General features: G+C 31.0%; 1 protein-coding gene across 4 annotated transcripts; it reads right to left on the bottom strand.

Moving 5' to 3' along the window:
* Positions 1-11,600: 11,600 nt before the first annotated feature.
* On the bottom strand, positions 11,601-19,901 carry LOC111286662 (RAF-like serine/threonine-protein kinase 20). 4 transcript variants are annotated; one of them, XM_089762334.1, is made up of 10 exons: positions 19,578-19,901; positions 16,726-19,495; positions 16,538-16,642; positions 16,178-16,330; positions 15,042-15,205; positions 14,722-14,869; positions 14,261-14,383; positions 14,026-14,113; positions 11,926-12,351; positions 11,601-11,858 (listed from the first exon to the last, which is right to left on the bottom strand). In XM_089762334.1, the coding sequence occupies exons 2-9, from the start codon at positions 19,195-19,197 to the stop codon at positions 12,185-12,187; spliced, it is 3,420 nt and encodes a 1,139-aa protein (XP_089618460.1). In that variant the 5' UTR covers positions 19,198-19,495; positions 19,578-19,901; the 3' UTR covers positions 11,601-11,858; positions 11,926-12,184. The 4 variants fall into 4 exon arrangements, with proteins under 4 accessions (XP_089618460.1, XP_022732491.2, XP_089618461.1 ...); XM_022876756.2 differs by having other exon boundaries at positions 11,601-11,838; XM_089762335.1 differs by having other exon boundaries at positions 16,726-19,311.
* Between the last annotated feature and the right edge of the window lie 4,319 nt (positions 19,902-24,220).

Genomic DNA, 24,220 nt, shown 5'->3' with positions numbered 1-24,220 from the left:
AAGGGGTTTTTGAGGAAAAGTTGAAAGTATCAATTTTCCTTGAAAATAAGCTTTCCACAAAAAAATATTTTTGGGAGAAAAGTTGAAAGTATCAATTTCCTTAAAAATAAGTTTTCAAAAATGAATTTTTAAGGAAAAGTTGAAAGTATCAATTTTTCTCGAAATTAAAGTTTCAAAAGAATATTTTTGGGGAAAAATTGAAAGTATCAATTTTTTCTGAACAAAAATAATCATTTTTTTATGTTAAATAATTCGATGATGGAACCTCTACAAGTGAAACGGTAGTTTTCTTGCATACTCTTGAGGTGAGAAAATTTTTTTAATTTTTTGCTAAAAGTATTAGAGTCAATTGAGAATAATTTTTAATAGTTAATTACTTGATAAAATTTTAAGGCTTATTAGATAACATAAAATTATGCTGGTACCATCTTTTGATGGGCGTTGTGAGGGTGCTATAATCTTTCTCACACGTAACCGAACTCTCAAACTCTGTTTTGGTTAGTAGACCCGAACCTATTCTTTTAGGAACCCTTAAACTTAGGTGTTCTCTGAAAGGACAGATTCCTTAGGTGGTCAATCACACCTAGATAAAAAAGATTGGTGGCGACTCCTAAAAGTAAATGTCTAGTGATAGATCATCGGATCTAGACGTTATGATAGCTTGACGACTCTGCTGGGGACCCTGAGAGTCAAACCAGCAAATAATTTATGTTATCCAAAAGCCTAATAAAATTGAACATTTTTGTATATATGTGTCATTATTCATTCATGTTTATTTACTTTGTTAATTATGTCATTTATATGCATGTGCATAACATGAGCTCTATACCCGAGCTCCGTCCCTCTAGGAGGGAGTAAAGTACCTATTGCTTTCGTGAGGTTTAATGCTTCCGTAGTGGCTAGCGAAATACTTCCATTCAAATTGAACCTTTTTCGCTTTGTAGCCTGTAATGAGTGAGTATTAGGGTGCCTTACTAGTATGTGATAAACAACTATGTAAGGAGCAATTTGAAAACCTTTAGATTTTAACCTTGAACCACATATAGTGAACCTTAGAGGTGCCTAAACCCAGGATAGAGCCCTTTCTATCCAATGATAAATATACCTTAAAATTAAGACACAAAAAGGGTGTTTATCTAATCATTTTGATTGTTTAACTTTGTGCATCATTTTCATTATCGTATGTAATATTATGCATCAACATCACTTTCATTTCATCCATGAAACTATGTTGTCTATCAGATTTTATGCATCTGCATTACTTTCATGATCATGTTTTAACACAATCATTTGCATCCATTTCATATTAGATTTCATTCAAAAAAATATACATTTCATTTGTGCATCAAAGCATCATACATAAAGCATAGCATAACATTTCTAATCATAATTATGGTGCTAAAGGTTTAAGGATAGCTCCATCTAACGAAAATTCTATCCATCGATACAACACAAGATCCAGAACCAGACAAATGAAGCAGGAAAATTCTCACAGATTTGAAAAGATAGAAAAAGTACAAGAAAAGATTGAAAGTGAGTTGAGTAAGATTCTGGATACTCTCAATAAGATGAATAAGGGAAAAAAAAGTTGAAGAAAATACAAGCCAACAAGTTCTCCCATTGTAAAAAGTGGCTGATCCTTTGTATCCTCCAAATTTTGGCCCACTTCAAGCCCAGTCTGCATAAGAGGTTCCACCATAACACTTCGCATATCCAACATATCTTGGAATGCCATTAGCTTCTAACCTAGGGCATTATTATAACTATGTAAATTTTGTCTTTATTGAAAAAGTAGTAGAACCAATTCCTGACCTAGATGATTTGAAAGAGAATGAGAAAGAAAAGATAAGGGTGAAAACTCAAAAAAGCTTCAAGATTAGTATGCTAGAACAAAAGCTACGAGCTGTGAAAAGATTTGGTTTCTATGGTTTAGTTGATGCTGCTGGGCTCTGCTTAGTCCCTGATGTGGTCATTCCTCATAAGTTCAAAGTATCAGAATTTAAAAAATATTATGGTACGAAGTGCCCCAAAACTCACATCACCATGTATTATCGAAAAATGACAGCTCATGCTCATGATGAAAAACTCTTGATACATGTCTTCAGGATAGTCTTACAGGCTCAGCGGCCAGGTGGTATGTTCAGCTGGACAGAACTCGCATTCGCTCTTGGAGCGATATGACCTATGATTTTATCAGTCAATATCGACATATTATAGATTTGGCCCCTGATCGTTTTGTCTTTACAAAACCTGAAGAAAAAAGCCAATAAGACTTTTAAAGAGTATGCCCAAAGGTGAAGGGATATTATTTCTCAAGTACAGCTTCCTCTGACTGAGAAAAAAACTATAGTGTTGTTTGTCAGTACTTTGAAGTCTCTCTATTATGAAAAGATGATAAAAAATACAATAAAAAATTTCATCGATATAGTGATCTCTGGAGAAATTATTAAAAGTGCCATAAAAAATGGCAAGTTAAAAGGAGGAGAAACCAAGAAGGCATTAGAAAAGAAAGAAGCTCAAGCTCAAGCTGTAAGCTTTGATAGACAATAATTCAGGGGTTATCAACCCTATCCACCTCAAGGTTACTCTCCATACTATCATGCTGTGAATAATACCTCATCCTACCCATGCCAGCTAGCTTCACAACCATCTTATTCATCCACATATCGATCAATTTTTAGCCCTCAAGATCTTACATATAACCTTAACATTCAAGCTCTTGCAAGAACCTAAATTCACCCTACTAACCCAGCAAGTGGTTCACGAGAACAACGGGCTACTCAAGAAAAACTTGTATTTGATCTAAGCCCTATGACTTATACGAAGTTATATCGAGAACTCTATAATAGCCATTTGATTACTCCCAACCATCTGGAGCCGCTTAAGCCACCCTATCCAAAGTGGTATGATCTTACAGCCCATTGCGATTACCACTATAAAATTACTGGCCATTCTACTGAAAATTACACTGCTTTAAACATAAGGTACAATGATTGATCAATGATGGAATGGTAAGTTTTGATCAAGGAAAAGCAACAATACCTAATGTTAGCACTCTGAGTGAAAGTCAAGAATAGAAAGGGTTCGGAGAGTCACAATGAATTGAAAGGCAAGATGTCAATAGAGATTCTTCACCTGATCGCATAGGGAGACAATTTTAAAGAATGGAGATAAGGCTGGTTGAAGGTTTCTTTTGTCATTTTAGGATTTTTTTTTTGAGTAATGTTAAATTTTTTTTTGCAATATGATTTCACTTGTTATCATCTTAATAAAGGCAAGTTAATGCATTTCATTATATTTTCTATTTCACTCAACCATTATTCCATGCTCTGTTACCTTTCATAACTTTACATTCCCATTTTCAAATTTCAGATGATGAATATTTAGACAATGATAACAATAATTTTAGGATTTAATTTTGAGAACTCATCTACATTAATATGAGGAGATGATTTGAGCAAAAGTAAAATGTTATTAGAGGTGAAATAGATATGCCTTGAAAATGTGTAATCTTTTATACAAGTTCATGAGCTTTGTTCAATAGATGACGTTCAAGAAAAGTATTCACAATTGAGATGAAAAATGGCCATTTTTCTTTTACCACTCAAAAAATCATTCATTGCTACCCCTTTGAGCCTATTATGATTTTTTTTCTAAAGAACCCCAACCAAGGATCACCCTCTATACTGGAGGGTAAGTTTAAAAAAAGAATCACAAAAGGTCTCAAGGATGAAAAGAGAAAGAAAAGCAAAAGAAAAAAATACCACACATGATTTGGGGTAAAGTAATGAGAATCCTTTGTGTGAGGAAAGAAAAAAGTAATGAAATGATGTGGGGTAAAATGCCAAGTTGCATCAAATGATCCTTGGTTTTAAACCTTTTTAATACATGTTTTGAGCCTATTATGTCCATTTCTTTTATAACCCTTCACTTTGACTACATTACAACCTTGAAAAGTCCATTTGGATCAAGTGTGAATACTCAAATTGAATGATCATATATTGGACAAAGACATGCTTATGATGAAACAATGGAATCATGCTACATTGCTCTAAAGTTTGATATATGAATGATATCAACAATGGATGAAAAATGAAAAAAAAATGATGAAAAAAAAATAAAAAAAAATAAAAAAAAAGAAAAAAGAAAAAAAATGAGAAAATGAAAAAAGATATTCAAATTGAAAACCTGAAAGGGTAATTTTGGTAGAAAAAGATTCAGGTCAAATGGTTCACATGGATGAAAGATCAAAAACATTTGAAGACCCCTTAAAAACTGGGGCAAAGTTCGTCAAGCTCAAAATGACTCCAACAATAAATGAAATTAGTTTTTGAAAAAGAATCATAGATTAATGTTGAAAATTGTCTAAATATTCATCATTTGGACATACCATTCATCCCTATGACATGTATCCAATTTATTTCCTTTTTCTAGTTGTTTTGTACCAAAATAGTTCTTCATTGATTATCTTTACCATAATTCACCTTGTGTTCTCTTATTGTTACACCCTTAAAATGAATTGAGAGAATGTTTAATTGCATTGTATTTGTCAAGAATTGAAATGACAAAATGAATGAATGAAAATGTGTTTAAAAGAGTCTTGCATTCATTTGAAAAAAAATCTAAGATGATGGTGGTAACAAAATGAAAAAATGGTAGAAACCTAAAAGAGATGATTTGAAAGGATATATGATGTGACCAAATGAAGAATATGATGGGGCAAATCTTAAAAAGTGGTATAACCAAGTGATGAGTACAAGGATGAATTGATCGATATGACTTGCAAGTTATGATTGAATGATGAAAACAATCAGTGGACAAAGTTTGTTTTAGAATGGTTAATGCTGAGACACCTATGAGTAATGACCCAGTGATGGTGGATGAAACTTGTTCTGATATTTGTTAGTGCTGAGAAGTCCATGAATGGTGGTCAAGTGATGATCGATTGATGAAACTTGTTCCAAAGTATTGAGAAACTGAACAAGGAAAATATGCGGAATGGTGGAGTTTTGAGAGCCATATCACCACAATTATTTAGAATTTTGTTACATAGACATTCGTATTACATGCATGATGGTGGCATCGTCGTTTGAATAGTACATGCATATAATTTGATGAATTAAACTTTGTACAGACATGCATGGCACTATGAGAATATAGGTCACGTATTTGCATCACTAAGAAGGCATTTGCATCTTTGTCACTTGAAAAAGAAATTGTGAATATTTTGATGAGAATTTTTTAGAACTCAAATGAGAATCTTTGAGTTTCAAAACGAAAATCTTTGAGAAGTGAAACCCTAAAGTTCGTCGAATGTGAATCTTCGAACAAATGAAAAGTTTAAAACTTTTGGATGTGAATCTCCAAAATACAAAGCTTCATTTTTTTTATATGAATTTCTAATGTTTTAAATGAAAACCTTTGAACTTAGATGCGAAACTCTAAGTTTTATTGCATGTAAGCTTTTGAACTCAAATGAGAAGCTTTGAATTTTTGGATGTGAATCTCCAAAATTCAAATGAAAAGTTTTAGATTTTTGGATATGAATTCCAAGTTTGCCAAATGAGAATCTTTGAAAAAAAAAAGCTTTGAACTTTTGGATGTGAATCTCCAAAATTCAAATAATGAACTTTAATGCGAGTCTTGTAAGTTGCAAATGCAAATCTTGAGATCTTGCAAATTTGAACAAAACTGAAATTTTGATAATCAAATTTCAGTAAATTCTTACGAAGTTGGAAGGTTCTTGCGAATCTGAACCTCTAAATGTTGAACTCAAATTGTGAATCTTTGAGTTCCCATTACAAAATTCTTTCAATCACGATCCATAATTCCTTTGGACATGATTGTCAATGAGTAATTTATTTTTCAAAGTCGTGGTGCCTCTGTTTAGAAGAGCAATTTATTTTCCAAAGTTTTGTTGCCTCTGTTTAGAGGAGCAATTTACTTTTCAAAGTCGTAGTGCCTCTATTTAGAGGAGCAATTTACTTTTCAAAGTCGCGGTGCTTCTGTTTAGAGGAGCAATTTATTTTCCAAAGTTATGGTTGCCTCTATTTAGAGGAGCAATTTACTTTTCAAAGTTGCGGTGCCTCTGTTTAGAGGAGTAATTTATTTTCCAAAGTTTTGCTGCCTCTGTTTAGAGGAGCAATTTACTTTTCAAAGTCGTGGTGCCTCTGTTTAGAGGAGCAATTTATTTTTTAAAGTTTCGTTGCCTCTGTTTAGAGGAGCAATTTACTTTTCAAAGTCGTGGTACCTCTGTTTAGAGGAGCAATTTACTTTTCAAAGTCATGGTGCCTCTGTTTAGAGGAGCAATTTATTTTTCAAAGTCGTGGTTGCCTCTATTTAGAGGAGCAATTTACTTTTCAAAGTTGTGGTACCTCTGTTTAGAGGAGCATTTATTTTTGAAGTCATGGTATTTCTACTTAGAGAATTTGTTTATTTTTTCAATTCGTTGAGCCTTTGCTTAGAGGAGCTTTGATCATTTTTTAAAAAAATAAAAAAACAAAAAAAATAAATAAAAATAAAAAAAATTTTGCCTCTGATTAGAGGAGCCTTTTATTTTCTAAAAGTCGTTGAGCCTCTAATTAAAGAAGCCATTTATTTTCCAAAAAGTCTTTGAGCCTCTGATTAGAGGAGTTTTGTTTATTTTTCAAAAGTATTTGAGCCTCTGATTAGAGAAGTTTTGTTTATGTTATTCAAAGTCGTTAAACCTCTGCTTAGAGGAGTTTTGATTAAATTTTAATGAAAAAAAACAAAAAAAAGGGGTTGAGTGGAGCCTTAAATGGGTGTCTACGTCTTTGCGCAATTTTTGTTTCACAGAAAATGTGCAAAGAGGGACAACTATAGACATCCAATTTGGTTCAGGCCCTGGTCAATTGAGCCTGGTCCAAATGGGTAGGCTCGTTTTATTTTTTTTATTCTGGTATTTTTATTTTTTGTATCTTAGTTACTTAATATTTATTATTACTATCTATTAATATATATATTATTTTCATTTTTATTATTTATCTGTTGATATACATATTATTATTATTATTATTATTATTATTATTATTATTATTATTATTATTTATCTATTAATAGTTTTATTTATCTAATTTTTTTTTGTTATCTATTAATATATTTATCTTTTTATTTTGATTAATTTTTTGTTAAGATTAGGATAAAAATTTTGGAATGAATTTGACTGTGATTTAGAAATTGTTTGAGTTGAGATTGGATTCAAAGATTGAATCCAAATCCCAAAAAGAGTTTAGATTGATCAGAAACTCTTCTGATCAATCCCTATAAATAAGTGCTGGAAGAACAAAAGAAAAGACATAGAAAAAAAGTAGACACAGAGAAGAAACAGAAGCTAAAAAAGGGTTTTGGTGTGTTAAAATCCCGAGCCGAGTCTCCAAGCTGTTTTTCTTCCTCAAGTCGAGCCGAGCCGTTCGCAGGTTTTTTTTTTTTCATCTTTTTATTATTATTATATTATGATTGTTTAATATTTTTTTATTTTCATTTTTTTATTTTTATTTTTATTTTTATTATATTTTATTTATTTTTTATTATTTTAGGATTGTTTAATATTTTTATTTTTATTTTTATTTTTATTTTTTTATTTTCGTTTTTTATTTTTTATTTTTATTTATTTTATTTTCTTTAAATAAAGTAAAAGAAAAAATATTTTTCCTTAAAAACAAATTTTCAAAAAAAAAGGTTTTGAGAAAAAGTTGAAAGTATCAATTTTCCTTAAAAATAAATTTTCAAAAAAAGTTTTTTTTCTTTTTATGAGGAAAAGTTGAAAGTATCAATTTTTCTCGAAATTAAAGTTTTCAAAAAATATTTTTGGAAAAAAATTGAAAGTATCAATTTTCCTTAAAAATAAATTTTAAAAAAAAGTTTTTTTTTTAGGAAAAGTTGAAAGTATCAATTTTTCTCAAAATTAAAAGTTTCCAAAAAATATTTTTGGGAAAAAGTTGAAATTATCAATTTTTCTTAAAAATAAATTTTCAAAAAAAAAAAAGATTTTGAGGAAAAGTTGATAAAAGTTGAAAGTATCAATTTTCCTCGAAATTAAAGTTTTCAAAAAATATTTTTGGAGAAAAGTTGAAAGTATCAATTTTCCTTGAAAATAAGCTTTCCACAAAAAAATATTTTTGAAGAAAAGTTGAAAGTATCAATTTTCCTTGAAAATAAGCTTTCCACAAAAAAATATTTTTGGGGGAAAAGTTAAAAATATCAATTTTTTCTGCATAAAAACAATCATTTTTTTTATGTTAAATAATCCGACGATGGAGCCTCTGCAAGTGAAACGGTAGTTTTCTTGCATACTCTTGAGGTGAGAAAATTTTTTCAATTTTTTGCTAAAAGTATTAGAGTCAATTGAGAATAATTTTCAATAGTTAATTACTTGATAAAATTTTAAGGCTTATTAGATAACACAAAATTATGCTGGTACCATCTTTTGATGGGCGTTGTGAGGGTGCTATAATCTTCTTCACACGTAACCGAACTCTCGAACTTTGTTCTGGTTAGTAGATCCGAACCTATTCTTTTAGGAACCCTTAAACTTAGTTGTTCCCTGAAAGAACAGATTCTTTAGGTGGTCAATCACACCGAGAGAAAAAAAATTGGTAGCGACTCCTAAAAGTCAATATCTAATGATAGATCTTCGAATCTAGACGTTATGACAAGGTGATCAAATTTTAAATTTTAATCACTAAAATTAAAACTCTAACACCAAAAAATTATGCTAACAGTTAGGAAGATTCAATATATGGAGTTGATAATGCATAGGATTAGTCTGAATATTAGGCGTGATGTTAAAGACAATGACTAAGTTCAAAGAAACTATACTGAAGTTACCACCTTTCATTTAATTTCTAGATTCAATATTTTATCTACTACCCCAAAAGATGAAGATAAGACAGAATTTGCCAAGACAAAACCAGAAAGAAAGAACTGAGAAAGATCGTTAATGCGGACGTGAGCTAAATTGACAATAATGTATATGCTATTAGTGGACTTTCATATACCATAATACTTGTTTAATTCTTTACAGTATTTTTCCTTGAATAAGACAGTAATGGCTTACTTGCTCAACTCTCCAGTTGCATAATTAGCGACATGTTTCATTTAATTAACCAAGCTTGTCATCATCTTTTCATGCACTTTTTGTAAAATAAGGGCGAAACGACGCTACAAACGTACGCAGCTGCTGAGCTCAAATTAGGTCTCCGATCTTTGCCCCCTACCTCAAGTTACCAACATTTGTCAACTCTCTTAATGCTGCCTTCTTTATTTTTATTTGGTAGCAAATTAACCATTTCCTTTTCAGCACCCAAGGAATCCACATGACCCCCTTCTACTTCACTACCCAGAAATTTACATCATATTCATATTAGTTTGGAATTTTGTTGTTTCCTTGGCAAAAAGTGCCACAAATTGGAGTCAACACATAATAAGTCTTTCATTTTATTTTTCTTTCTGATTTTTCTTCTCTGGATACAGTAGGTTACTAACCTAGAGACTATGCATACTCGATTTCGATGGAAAATGCCTGTAGATTGCATCACCTTGTTTGAGTAGTAGTCATGAACTCATTATTTCGAGTAACTAGAAAGTAAGACTCTTTCAGACCTTTATTCCTCTTTTTCTTTTGATCAAAGAAAAAAAACCAAACAACCATATGATGAATTCTCATTAGTGGGTGGATTAATGTTTTGGAAAAAAAAATCACTCATCAATACTTTAATAATATTAATTAAAAAATATATAATCATGTAATCTAATAATATCTCTATTTTTTTTAGTTTTGCAAATAGAATGGATTAAAAATATGAGTGAAACTCAATTCTAAGTCTAGCAAACTAGATTCTACGGGTTTCAGTGTTCTGCAATTTCATATTCATGTCACCTAATTGATGAAAAATCTAATATCTTAAAACTATGCAGAGTTTACTTTGGATAAATTACATGACTAGTTATTAAAGTTTTTGTGATTTTTTTTTATTTTCATATCTCAATTATAAAAAAAAAAAAAAATAACGATTTTGTCACAAAAATCTCAGAAATTTAATTTTTTTTTGGTCACACATGTAATTCAGAATAATTTTTATAGTTAAAATTTATTTTTTCTCAAAAATATAATTGATATTTATCAAAAAAATGATTTTTTTTTTTTAAAATTAATTTTTCTCAATTTTTCTTTTTTATTATTTTCTTTTTTAAAAATCTATTTTATAAAAGTTCATATTCATAATTCCATATAACAAAAAATCGATATTATTTTTTTTTATAAAATTTGTGAGGTTATTTGAATATCATCTAAAGATTTTTTCAATATAAACAACAAAAATAATAAATCAATTGAAACTCGTTACTTAATCCAATTAATTTATATCAACATATTTAAAGAGATGATATTTAACTAGTTTGATATTCAAATCGTAACATCAAGGATCTTTCTCCATTTCCTAACATTAGCCTTCATTATAATAGTAATAGTAGTACTATTACTAATAATAATAATAATAATAATAATAATAATAATAATAATAATTTTACAAAGGATGGTAATCAAATCTCTATAATATCATGTCGACAATGAAACAATGGTAATGACATTTAAAATATTAATAAATTTGACTAAATTATGCATTTTTAAAAGTTACGTTGCTAAAATAAAATCTCCCAAAAAATTGACTTAAACATGTAATTTACTCTTTTTTACTATTAATTGTTTAAAAAATTATATAATCAAGTCAATACTGCAAAAATTGTAAATATCATCGGATGAATGTCATATGACAGAATCACGTCAATCAATCGTTAATTTTTAAACAGTAAGGGGATAAAAAATTAAATTTAGGAAAGGGTGATCAAATTGTTATCTTATATAATTGGATGATCAAACTGACTAATTATTTTTGGGGGGCATAGGCGAGAAGTCAATGGCAAAAGGACACTTTGACTTGAAAACAGAAAGGCTTTCCCGCGTGTTAGGTGGATGAGTCATGAGATACAGATACAGCGGGACGAAGGGGGCTGTGGGGGCTGGAGATGATAGTGTCACACTATTTGACCCTGTGGAGTTTTGGTTGTCGAATTCCTACTTAATTCACCTCATTTCTTTAATCATTATCAAATACATTAGAAACCCTTCTACATTATGATATCAGTACCACATTTGTTTCATAAATATAATAAAAAGAACTCGTACCAGCGGAATAAAGTCAATCAAATGTTTGGATATTCCTCACCCTTCATTAGCGTATCACAATAATCTTGGTCAGTGAAAGTGGGACATACAAAGTATACAGATATCAACTCAACAGGATTTCCTCTTTGATACTATCCCTTTTTTTATTTTTATTATTATTTTTTAAGCATTACTTGGTATCAAGGATAAAAAAAATCAATAATAAAAATACTCATTCATTTAATGATTAAAGTTCATAACCACTTTCCTATTTTATAGTTTAACACAAACGTTACGGGGTGGATGGGTGAGGCACCAATAATCTTGTATGGCATCATTGCCAATTAATAATCCAGATGTCTCAGTATAAGATAGGGAACCAGCCTGGGCAAATAATCATATACATCTGAAAACCCAATTTACACCATATAAATATGACCTCTTGGTTTACTAATAATAATAATATAATAGTAATGGCAAAATGATTAATAACAAATTTGGCTCCTAGTTTATCTGAAGTTCAATATGTGCTATGCAATATTAATTACCATAAACTTATATACAAATCTTTAAAAGAAAAAAAAGTCCCACCTCAAATGGTAGATGCATTCACCCATTGTACCACCATCTTGATCGCATTCAAAATAGCAACAGTCCTGAGTAGGGAAGTTGAAACCTGTTAATGATCATGAGAAACCATTTTGTGCAAGATTTAAGATTAAATTATAGTTAGCAAAACTCACATCCCAATTGAGCTTTCATGGCTCTCCTCTGCGTATAATGTAGTCTCCCTGAGTATAAGTCACCCTAAAATGTATGTGTTTGCACTCTTGAAAGAACTCGTGGCAGTACCATAAGCGATCCATTACAGAAGAACCAAGGCATAGTAGTGTATTATTAGCCTAACCAGTAGATGACCTTAAAATGCAGTAACTGGGACTCCTATTTTTCATTTTCCCAGTATGATAGCGAGAAAGTGAAATCCATACTTCAGGATTGGATTTATTTTACATTTATTGCAGCAGCCATGTTTCTCAGCTTCTGAGATATTTCTGAAAATGAAGGTCTCTCTGCAGGATCAGAGGCCCAACACTTTTCCATCAAAGCCTTCCATTCAGGATCACACCATGATGGTGTTTTTGGACGTAATGTGTTGTTTACAATTCCCCCTGCATATTAAATGAAGAAAATTTTGGAAGAGATCATGGTAAAAAATCCATTATCAGCCAAGTTCACATCTAAACATATAATTTGAATGTAAAGTCCAAAAGCATGCATACTAGTAGAATAGCAATGCTTAAATCAGAAAGGATCCCTCAAACACATATCAAAGATAGTTAGAAGTCCATACTCTTCCATCTGACTATTGATTTCTATTTCATTTCAAATAACGAACAACTTAGCACTTATTTTCAGAAATAATTACAAATAGAGATCCATGCATAGGTCAATACTAATTTCTTTCATAAAGAAATTGCATCAAACTTAGACCTACAAAATAAAACAAAAATTAGAACAGAAGTCACTTTCGTTTTTCTATTTTAGAAGGTAATTGTTTATCACTCATTAGGATAGTTCTCAAATGAACAGTAAATAACAATGCTAAAAGCGTTATCCTGTGAACCATGCTTCAACAATGCTAGAATTGTTAACCTTAAAAGCTTTTTCCCAAAAAAGACATGATAATTTTGATGAGGCCACTGCTTTTACACAAATCAACGATGGAGGATCATCTTTGAGACATTATTAGGATTTTATTATTGTTTAGAGTTATTTATGGGATTTCCCCCATTTGTTAGAAGGATGGTTAAGATTGCATTCTAAATGCTGATTCTCATAATGTTGTGAAAACTTTCCCATATTTGGATATTGAAAGTAGGTTTTTCCCCTATAGTTTTCCTCTTCCTTCCCCTTTCTTTTCTATTTCCTTTCTCTTTTCTCAATCTACCCTGTTTCTCCTCCCGTACTAAAAGTTTCAAGGTTCAATAGAAGCAGATGGATTTCCTAACAAGAATATCCTCTTTCCATACACAACCCCCCTTGTCCCCAAACACCCTCCCCCTTTTCTTTCTCCACATGCCATGCAAAGTGTGCAACTATGGATGTTCTCCATGCATAGAACTCAAGAATTGAATCTCATGCTGTCATGCATAACACTGAAGTACCAAATTTTCAGATAATCTGAAAGAACAAACAACCCCGAATAAAAATGGTTCTAGTTGCATATACATGCATATCTATCACGACTCTTTTACAACTTATAAGTCAAGAGACAATTACAACATTCAATTTTGTCAGAGATGACAACTTTAAACCAAAGCATATATGGTGCCATTGGCCTACCCTCACTGGAACCGGTGTTTTGATAAGAGATTGACTTCCAAATGTGTTAAAGAAATTGTACAAATTCATTTTCCATCAAACATGGATTAAAAATTCTCCAAAAATTTTTGTCTTATTTTTCCTCCATTTTTCTGGCTATCAAATGAAAGCAGATAAACAAAGTTAAACTGTAAATAAAAAAGAAAATCCATAGAAAACCTAATTAATATTTATATAAGAAATAATAATTGCTACAGTGTTAAGAAATAATAATTGCTACAGTGTTTGGCCAAAGTTATGAGTGTCATGCATAGACCCAAATCTGACATAGGAATGTCAGATTTTTGGAAAGTTTTTCCTCATAACCAAATGCATATGTTGATGGACATGTCTTATATGGGTACCAAACATTTTGTCTGTAAATTGAAGAGTTGAAGTAACAAAGATTCTTAGCAGGATATGGCAAAAACGTCTAGCAAATCACTGTAAACATACAATATACTACAATTTATGACACTTACCGATTATAGAAGCACAATGCATATCTGCGTAAGGTTCTTCGCCAGTTAGTAACTCCCACATAACGATCCCAAAAGAGTAGACATCAATCTAAAGCACAGAAATTGATGAAATGAATAAAATTAGTGTCTGACCAAATAGAAAATATAATGTCTCAAGAAGCAAACGAAACAAAGAACTGATGTCCAAAACAGCTGAATCTGTTCCAGATTTTCTATAGTCCGTATATACTATTACCTCTTCGGATACCATATTACTTTTACTGCTCAAAAGCTCAGGTGCCATCCACGGTAGAGTTCCACGAACACCTCCTGAAACTAACGTATGCTGTCTGACTTTCGACAAGCCCAAATCACCAATCTAAAAGGGTATGCATGCATTGCATGAGTTCCAACTCCGTTGACCATCAAAAGAAAACTAATACTAGCGTGCTCGAAAGAATATTTATAGAAAGAATGAATTGAAGACCATGGTAAAAGGAGCATATGCTCAAGAAAGAATCTCAAGCTGAAACCCTTACCAAGCTTCTACTATTAAAGAACTCACAGCAAGCTGACAACAACATCCAGAATTTTCAAGAAATTTTGGAAGAACCCAAAAATTTTACTGTACAATACCCAGTCCACTCCAACACCCAAAACCACACCCAGACCCAACTTAAAGTTTGAGTTCCAAAAACAATTTATAAGACAGCATACCTTGCACACTGGACGCTGTGGATCTCTCATATTTACCAACAGATTTTCACATTTCAAATCAAAATGTACAATGTTCTTTCCATGCAAATACTCCATTCCAAATGCAGCATCCATGGCTATGATAAGTCTCTTACGACGATCAATAGTTCTGCTCAATAACATTAATATGTCACACATTAGGAAAATATTACATTCTGGCTTGTTTAGTCTACTATGAAACAAAAAAGGTGCATGCTAAGGCAAACAACAAGATTTCTAAAACAAACACCAGTGAAGATGCTCAAAAGGCAATCTGACCAGAGAGCTATTAATATGGTTACCTGTCCTTCTTCTGTAAAAACTGCTTCAAGGATCCATTAACCATGAATTCAGTAACAGTAGCTAAAGATCCGTCAGGACCATCACGAACTATACCATAGAAAGAAACAACATTCGGGTGATGTAATGAACTCAATATCAAAGCTTCTTTCCAGAAATCCGCAATCTATGGCAGCAAAAAAATAGAGATTGCTATCAATCAGTATATGAAAAACATAAAAGTATCATATATCATTAGAGCTCTTGAAAACAAAATCCTTGGGAGGTACTTAATAAAAACCAACAATTGAACCGTATCCCACAAAATATCTTTTGGCTTTAACTGCCACCATGCATGTGTATCAACTTGAAGGGATAAAACATAAAGACCAGATCTGAATGAAAAATACAAAGATATAAAAAGCAAATAGCAAAAAGCTGGTCTTCCAGACGCATATGGTGGGAAAATCATAAATAAGGGAAACAAGGAACTCTGATGTAGTGATAATAAAACCTCTCAATCAGGATCCTGCCAAAGAGGAAAGAAAGAAGAGTAGCCAACTGGCAGGATGTGGTCTAGAGAGTTCATTACTGCTACGTTATTATTTGACACCCTTTTATGAAGTCATATATAGAAACATAAATATCCAAGGTTCAATTCACCAGCTGAATTGCTTCCATTGAATCAAAATATTTATAAGAATTTTCCCTTGCCTTTCCCTTTTTGCTAATGATCAAAGCTTTATAAGCCATCAAATGCCTTGAGTGCAGGTATAGAAAAAGCAATCATAAGCTACATAATTTTTTTAATGTCATAAAGTACCTAGTAGTTCATTCTTCAAGTTATATAAGCACTTATATTTTAGGCATCGGGCAGTAAGTGAAAAAAAAAATGAAAAAGAGCTATAAAAAACATTAACTCTGCTTCTTCCCCCTTTTAACTTCTAACCAACTCATACGCTTTGTTTACTGTTGTATATCCCTTTCAAACTTTGCTACAGGCGAAAAAAATACCATCAGAACAAATACCACAGCATCTGTTACATATAAGACATATCAGGTGAAGCATTTTTCCACCCTTTTGACTATCAAGCAGCATTGTATTACAAGGTTAAGCAACCAAAGCTTCATGAAAAGGAAAAGTGCTAATAGTTATTACCAAACGTTCTCTTTCAGAAGGCCTCCCTGCAAAGCAGCTAGCTTTAATTCTCTTGATTGCTACATCAGAACCTTTCCATTTGCCATGATAAACTGCCCCATATGTTCCAGAGCCCAATTCTCGGATCTCCTCTAGATCATCATTTTTTATCGTCTGAAGGTAAAATGCAAATACCATCAGAAACAAAATGGTAAAAAGACGTGTGAACAAAGTAAAAAAATTCGATGATCTTAAGAAGTAATAGTGAGAAAGGGATGACAGCATAAGCAGAATGAAAGAGGATGGATCTTAAGAAGTAAAAAATTTCAATAATCTTTCTCATTGAATTAATATCAGGAAAAGGGAAAAGAAAAAAATGACCTGTAACCCTCTTGCAATAGCCTCTTCTTCAGCCTTTGTTGGCTCAATTTTGGAAAGGGTTATGTTGTCATTATCAGAATCCAGTTCCAACTTGCCACAGGCATTCTAGAGCGCAAACATACATTAGAAAGAGAAAAATATTACATTGCAAGATGTTCTTTAACAAAGAAAATTTTATTCAATCTCACCATTGATTCATATTCACTTGCAGCCGCTTCTTTTTCAACTGCATCACCTTCAACGGAGGCACCATCTTCAACTTTGGCTTTCATTTCTTCAACATCTTCCAAAGCTGCTTTCTTAACCGAAGCAACAAACTCTGGTATGAAACTCAAACAGTTTACAGATAGCTTTGAATTTTCAGCAGCACTAGGATCTTTTTCACCAGGTTTTGCTTGCTCACCACCCTTTTCAGCAAATTTTAAGCAATTTGAAATGCTGGACTCAACGGATGCTATTTTAGATTCATTTTCAGTAATTTTGTTTTGCTCTGGACAGCACATACTTGGAACATCAGACTTTTCCATCTTCACTACATGATTTGCTTCTTTATCTTCTATGGGAACAATTTTGTCCTCAATCCTCAATGTTCCAGTCGCGTTAGAATCATCTCGTGATTTTGGATTGTTACTGGAAACAGATATATCATGGATTAAAGTTGAAGGTTGATTGGGCAACTGAACAGGTTCAGTGGAAGTGGCAAAATTTAGCATGTCTTGAGGGGATTGAACTGGTTCCATATTGACAGAGTGTTGAGTTTCCTGACCATGAGAACCAATGTTCACCTTGAGAGGATGGGCATAAGCATTGTCTGGAACAGCAGTCCCATCAAAACCCAGCATCTTTTGCGAAGACTCAACCCAAGGATTTTGATTATCTATTGCAACACAAAGCCTTGCACTACCTTCCGCTGGACCCTTCAAAAATGCTGAGCTAACTGCACTATTTACTTGCTGGGGTAAGCCAGACGCTTCATATGCAGGAGCACCATGAGTTGGGTTCTGAATGTTTCTCCATAAAGACTGCGCATGTACATGTACATGTCCATGTGATGCCTGGTAAACATTATCTCCTCCATATGGGTAAGGATAATTCCCATAGCGGACACCTCGTTCTTCAGGAGGAATGTGCATGAAAGGTGAAGCAACCACAGCTTGATCATGAAACACTTCATTCCCCAATTCAGATCCAGGTCGGTGATGAGCATAATTTGAGGGAAGATGATGGCCATCCGCTAAACTAGCATGCCCAAGAGGTAAATTCACGCCAGCACCATCTAGAACATACTGGTCATTCAATCTTCCAGCTCCATGTGCATGATTTCTTGCTTCCTCAACACGAGGGTTCAATTGGTGCTGCAAAATCCATCCTCTTTCATGACCGTGTGTTTCACCATAAGCAGAATGGGGATCAGTTTGATCTTTGGAATAAAACCCAAGATGCAATTTTCCATCTGCATTCAGCATGAAAGCTTCCCGGGTTGGCGGGCATTCAGCACATGGATTATTAAGCTTAAGAACACCATTTCCCACGTTGGGATGCTCCAAATGTGGTGGTTGATTTCTGCTTAAAGCAGCCCTGCAATGCTCGCAAATGTGGTTCCCTTCATAAACACCGTGACTATGAAGTATGTTACCAGGGAAACCACAAGCCTTATCACCAGAAATAGCTCCAGTTGGCATCCATACTACATTATCTGAAAACTGTGGCTGGTGTTCATATTGGGGATGATTTAGTTGCTGCCGCACATAGTCTTCAGGCATTCTATCCAAGCATTTGTCTGGTAATTCAGGAAATGGGACTCGGTAACGAGCAGAAGATGGTGAAAGTGGAAACTCTGATAGTGTTCTGGGATCATGATGTCCATGGTGCCTAGGAGAATAGTAAGCAGGACTCCATGAACCTTCCATTTCATTGTATCTCTGAGGAACTGGTTGTTGGAGTTGCCCAGACCCCATATGAGGGATAGTAAGATCATGCAAATTATATGGTGGCATCGACATCTCACCACTCCTTTGGCTATGAAGACCACCATCAATACTCATATTGTTAAAGAATTGTTCTGCTAAATGAATATCATCGGAAACTGGAGCCATCACAGGAGAGTCACATTTCCTAAATTCAGAACCCTCATTTAAACTGTTTAAAGCATCCACATACCTCCTCTCAGTCTCCCTCTCATCCCCATCAACATAATGTGATGAACCATCATGGTCAGGTTGCGAAAATAAAAAAATCCTAAGCCTAGTGAACCCATCGCCTGAACCTAACTTCTCATACTCTTCCATCATGTTAGTCACATCATCATCATTCACAACTGATACTAAAGCATCAAGATCCTCATCTGGCTGCTGATATTTCATCACTGCAGCTCCATCATATAGCTCCCTCATCTTACTCATCAACTCCTCATAACTAATATCTCTCGGCACGCTCACAATTCGCGTTTCTCCACCAACATACCTCAATTTACCATCTTGGGGTCGAGGCAAAATGCTACCCAAGAAGCTACACAAGAATTTTACACGCGGGGTTTCATCATTAGAACCAGAGGTGGAGGAAGGCAGGGCAGATGCCGGGGTTGATGAAGGTGAATCCATCAAATACACAGCTTGACTATTATTCTGCTGTTGATGATTAACTATTCCTTTATTACACATGGGAAGGTTTTCAGCTCACATCATGTAACTCAACAGTGCCGAAAACTCTACCCAAAATGAAAACCAATATACAAGTTCTCAAATTTTGACACCAGGAACAGATTGATTCTCCATCTGGTAACTCAAAAAGAGTACCAGAAATCATCAAATCTCTCAAATTTTCAAACACCAAAAAGCCAAAGAAAGTAAAAAGAACCTAAATTGAATCCAGCTAAGCAAACAAAAAAGCTACAACTCAACTAAATTCATTAACGACAACTGAAATAAAAACCAGCAAAGCTTCCAAATATAGCAGTTCCTTAGATTCAATAAAAGAAACCCAAATCGGGGTTAGTCAGAAATAAATAAATCCAAAGCTTAAAAAAAGAAAAAAAAAGTACCTGAAAAATGGGGATTGTCAAAAGAAAGGAAAAGACTGAATCTTTTTTCTGTTTTCTCTCTCTGCTTGATTGGGTGAGGCCATATTTTGATCAAAGGAAGAATGATGATAATATGAATATGGGGTTGATCTAAAGAGAAAGAGAAAAAAAGGAAAGAAAAAGTGGGAAAAAAAGAAATGGTGGAAGTGAACGTGAAGGAGGAGGAAGAGGAGCGCCATAGGCAATGGGGAAAAAAATGGGGGAATTTTTTAGGAATGATGCCAAGGCTGTACGCCAGGAAGCGTCCCACGTGGCACAACCATCTCTCACAGTCTCACTCACCCTTTCTTTCTCCCTCCTTCCTTCCCCCTATTTATTATCTTCTCCCACAACCCTTGCGCGTGGCGTCTCTCTCTTCTCTTGCCACCCATTTTTTTCTTTCTTTTTTTTTTTTTCGTAATAAAAAAATATACTACTATTAATTTTTTAGGTCATTGTCTAGTCTACTGATGGAACGTCAATTTTTTTTAGATTTTTCATTTTTTTCGTTTTTATGTAAATAGTTAAAATCTTGAAAGTTAATACACTTTTTTTTTCTTTTTGTGTTTGATTTAAAATCATCCGTATCTCGGATGTTGAGATATTATGATATATAAACCTTTCAAAGTTAATTTGAATTCCAAAAATTATTTAATTCATTTAAATTTAAATTTGTCCAACTTAAAATCTCAATAACTCGATTTCAAATTAAAATAATAAAATTTGAAAATAATTTTAATTGAAAATCTAAATTTGAAATAATCAAAAATTCAAATGATTTAAAGAATAATCTAAAACAACTTAATTTATATTAACTTAATTTTATTTTTAAAAATTTTAATCTAATAAATATAACATAAATTAAGAGTCTACTAATATTTAATAACTTTAATCATTTTAAGTTATTTTTTTAAATCTCTTTATATATATTTATAAACTTTTGGAGGTTATCTTTCTAGATAATGAGATTCCTCATAGTTATTTATAAGTTATAATATTTATAATCTATAATAATAAAATATAAAAGTAGGGATACGAAAATCTTTTGTATTGTTAAAAATAAATATTTTAATTTATTATATTTTAAATATTTTTTAAGCATTATTATTATTTAAATAAAAGTTAAAAATTTAAGTTGTATGTTTTATAAAAATTGTGTGAAATTTTTATAGATAAAACTTTTTTTTTTAAATATATGGATAAAAACAAAGTAATTAATAAATAATGAATTGAAATTTGTTTAATAGAAACAAAAATAATAGACCACTTTGTTTAAAGTTATATATTAATGGATAAAAATATTACTCTTTATCTCATTTTTTTTATTTTTTTGGGATGTTTTAAAATTATGTCATATTTTTTTCTTTGAATATCTAAAACTCTTACTTTTTATATTTTAAAATTATTTTTATAATTTTTTTTACTGTTAATATTAAAAATTATGAAACTTTAATTTTACAAAAATAATTTAAATTTTAATATTAAATATATTAAAATCAAAACTTCTTTTAACTTCATAAAAATCAATACATGACAAATAATATGTGAAAGAGGAAGTACTAGATAATAATTATGTTAAAATTTTCAGACAAAAATTTAATTTAAATATATAGGTAAAAACAAAGTAATGTTTAAATAATGAATCAACAATTGTTTAGTAAAAAAATATATAAAATGTGGCTTGAAGTTCCATATTAATGAATTAAAACAAAGTAAAGGATAAATAATGCACTGTGAAATTGTAAATATATTAATATTCAATTTTTTTTGCTTTTGAAATCTTCAATATCTAATATTTAATTGTTTAGTTAAAAAAACCTATACACTTGGCTTAAAAATATAAAGACCAAAAGTTTTAATAAAAATTTATTAGTATTAGAGTTATAAATGATATGTTAATACTTATAAGTTATTCGAATTGATTCGAATAAAATTTGAATTTAACTCGGTTATTATCGAATCGAGTTCGAGCTCAAATAATTTGACTTATCAATCAAGTCGATCTTGAGTATTTTTATACCCGATTCGAGTTATTCGTGAGTCTAATCAAATTTTTATATTTTAATATATTTTAATTGATAAAATATCTTTAATTCAAGTTCGAGCTTGAGCACAAATAATTGAGCTTTCACTGAATATAAAAATCAAACTTTTTTTTATATGTTAATTAAGTTTAATCGAGCAAGTTTGAATAACTCGATTTCTATCTCGAGTCAAACTCGAACTTAAAAAATAAAAACTTGATCAAGTTCAAACTGAGTTTTGAGTCTCGAATTTAGAGTTGAGCTCGAGATTGAAATTAGTACTGTATCAGCTCAAACTCAATCGATTACACTTTTAATTAATACCAAGATAAAGAAAGATAAAAAAATAATTGGTATAGTGGCAAAAAAGAAATATTTTAAATCTTGATGTCTTAAGTTTAAATTTTATTATGTGTAAGTTTAGTTATTTAATTATGTTTTAGTTTATTAATTAATTATATAATGATATATTATATATGAATATAATAGTCAATTATTATTGTAACCTTTTAAATATATATATTAAATTCAACGAAAAAAATCTTTATTTTCTTTTATGTTCCAAATCTACTTTTAAACTTCCTACTTTATTATATATCTGATTAAAAAATATATTACGCATTTAAACTCTATTGATCTCGTAATTTTTAAGTATCAAATTTAATAATATATCAATTAATCTAAAGGGTAGTTAGTAAAAAAAAAATTTATTAATTGAATTTATATAAAACAATGTTATTATATTTTTTTTTTACATTTGAGATCACTAAAATTTAATATTTTATTAATAGATCACATAAATAATGATTAATGTTAATTTTATTTGATAATCAAACATTTAAAATTTTCAAATAACAAATCAAATTCATTTTTATAATTAATTGAATTTATTGAAACAGTATTAGACTTTTTTATTTGAAAAAAATCGAATTTAATTTTTTAATTTAAATAGAGATACGTAAATTTTTTTTATTGTAAAAAAATTTAATATCTTTATTAAAAAAATGACGGAGTAAAATTCACGTTTTACATGATTTTGAACGTGGTTAAAAGGGAAAGTCAGAGATACATAAACTTTGAATAAGATATTTAGATGCTAAAAACACTAAGTCACTTACAGAGACACAATATTTGTTTTTGGAGTTTACATGATTTACTTATTATGCCATTAAATTTATCACATCGCTTAAATATTAGTAGTTATTTTTCCAATTAAATAGCATTACTTTTTACAAAATGGAAAAAAGAATAATAGAAAGATAATGAATATGAACAAGATTATACATAAAAATAATGCAAAAAATTTAGTTGATTCAGAAAAACACAACGAAAATGATGTCCACTTGACTCACTGGTTAGGGACAAGATCATGTATTTGAAAATTATCCACTATTAAAAGCCTAAATCCTTAAACATAGATGCAAGAGATTTTTCAAAAAGTTACCTTCTTTCTGTCATCTCTCTCTTTTCTTTTTTTATTGTCTATGTGTTCATGACATAGACTCATACATATGAAACTTTTCTCATACCTAGTTTGAATAAACATATTCATTCTATTCATCCCACATAATGGCTAAATGTTATTTTTTTCATCATTATTTTGCAATGGATGAATGCCATGCTAAGCATAAAGAAAAGATGAGACTTCAACGACAAGTTTTTCCATCATTCCTTTTCTCTTATGGTCAAATGTCATTTCTTTCATCATCATTTTGCAATGGCCAAATGCCAATCTTAGCATTGAGAAATAAGAGGCACAGCTTAAACCTTTTAATCATGTTCTGCCTATGATTGAATGCAATATTAAAAAAAAAAAAAAAGTTTGGTTTTCTTTTTGTTTGATTCAAAAATCAATCTCTTAACTATCATGGATAGTTTTTTTTTATACTTTGTATCAAAATACCAATAACCACCATGTGGTAGTTATCTTACATGTAGGATTTTGCCCATCCATTATGGGCGACTATTGCTTACAATAATTAATAAGAAAATAATTCTATCATACATAATAAGGTATTTTAATCTTTTAGTTTGAATTTTCAAGTCAAGTTAGGCCTCAAGCAAGATTACTTTTTTAATCATTATAACATTACTTTTTAGTCTAACTCAAATCATACTTTAAATAAAATTTTCCAAGTCCATGCTAGGCTCAACTCCATATATTATATATTTTTTATATAAAGAAGGTTGTAGTTCGGGAGAGAGAAAATGATTATAGGCATTGAGATTTAAATTTCAAACATACTAAATATTATTTTTTAAGGATGGCTACATAAATCAATTTAACTAAACTTCAAGTCTGAAATATTATATTATTAATAAAAATTTATCTTTATAAGATTTTAATTTTAAAAAATATTAAAAATCTTAATACATTAACATAAATATATTTTTTTAATAAAAGTGCCTAATCGAGTGAGTTTGATGGAAGCTTGACATTAAAGAGACAACAAATACTATCCATTAGTTTATTAGATAGGTAAAAAAAAAAAAGTAAACATATATTAATATATAGATCTAAATGCTTATTTTCTCCATGAATTATATCATTTCTATTAAGTTGGTACTTAAAAATAAAAAATTCGCAATCAAATACCTAAA

Source organism: Durio zibethinus, chromosome 6 (genome assembly GCF_047325235.1).
Source record: "Durio zibethinus cultivar Kanyao isolate XHJ-2024 chromosome 6, ASM4732523v1, whole genome shotgun sequence".
Taxonomy (NCBI): Eukaryota; Viridiplantae; Streptophyta; class Magnoliopsida; order Malvales; family Malvaceae; genus Durio; species Durio zibethinus.
The sequence above is the reverse complement of the archived record's forward strand: the minus strand, read 5'-3'. Positions and strand labels throughout refer to the sequence as shown.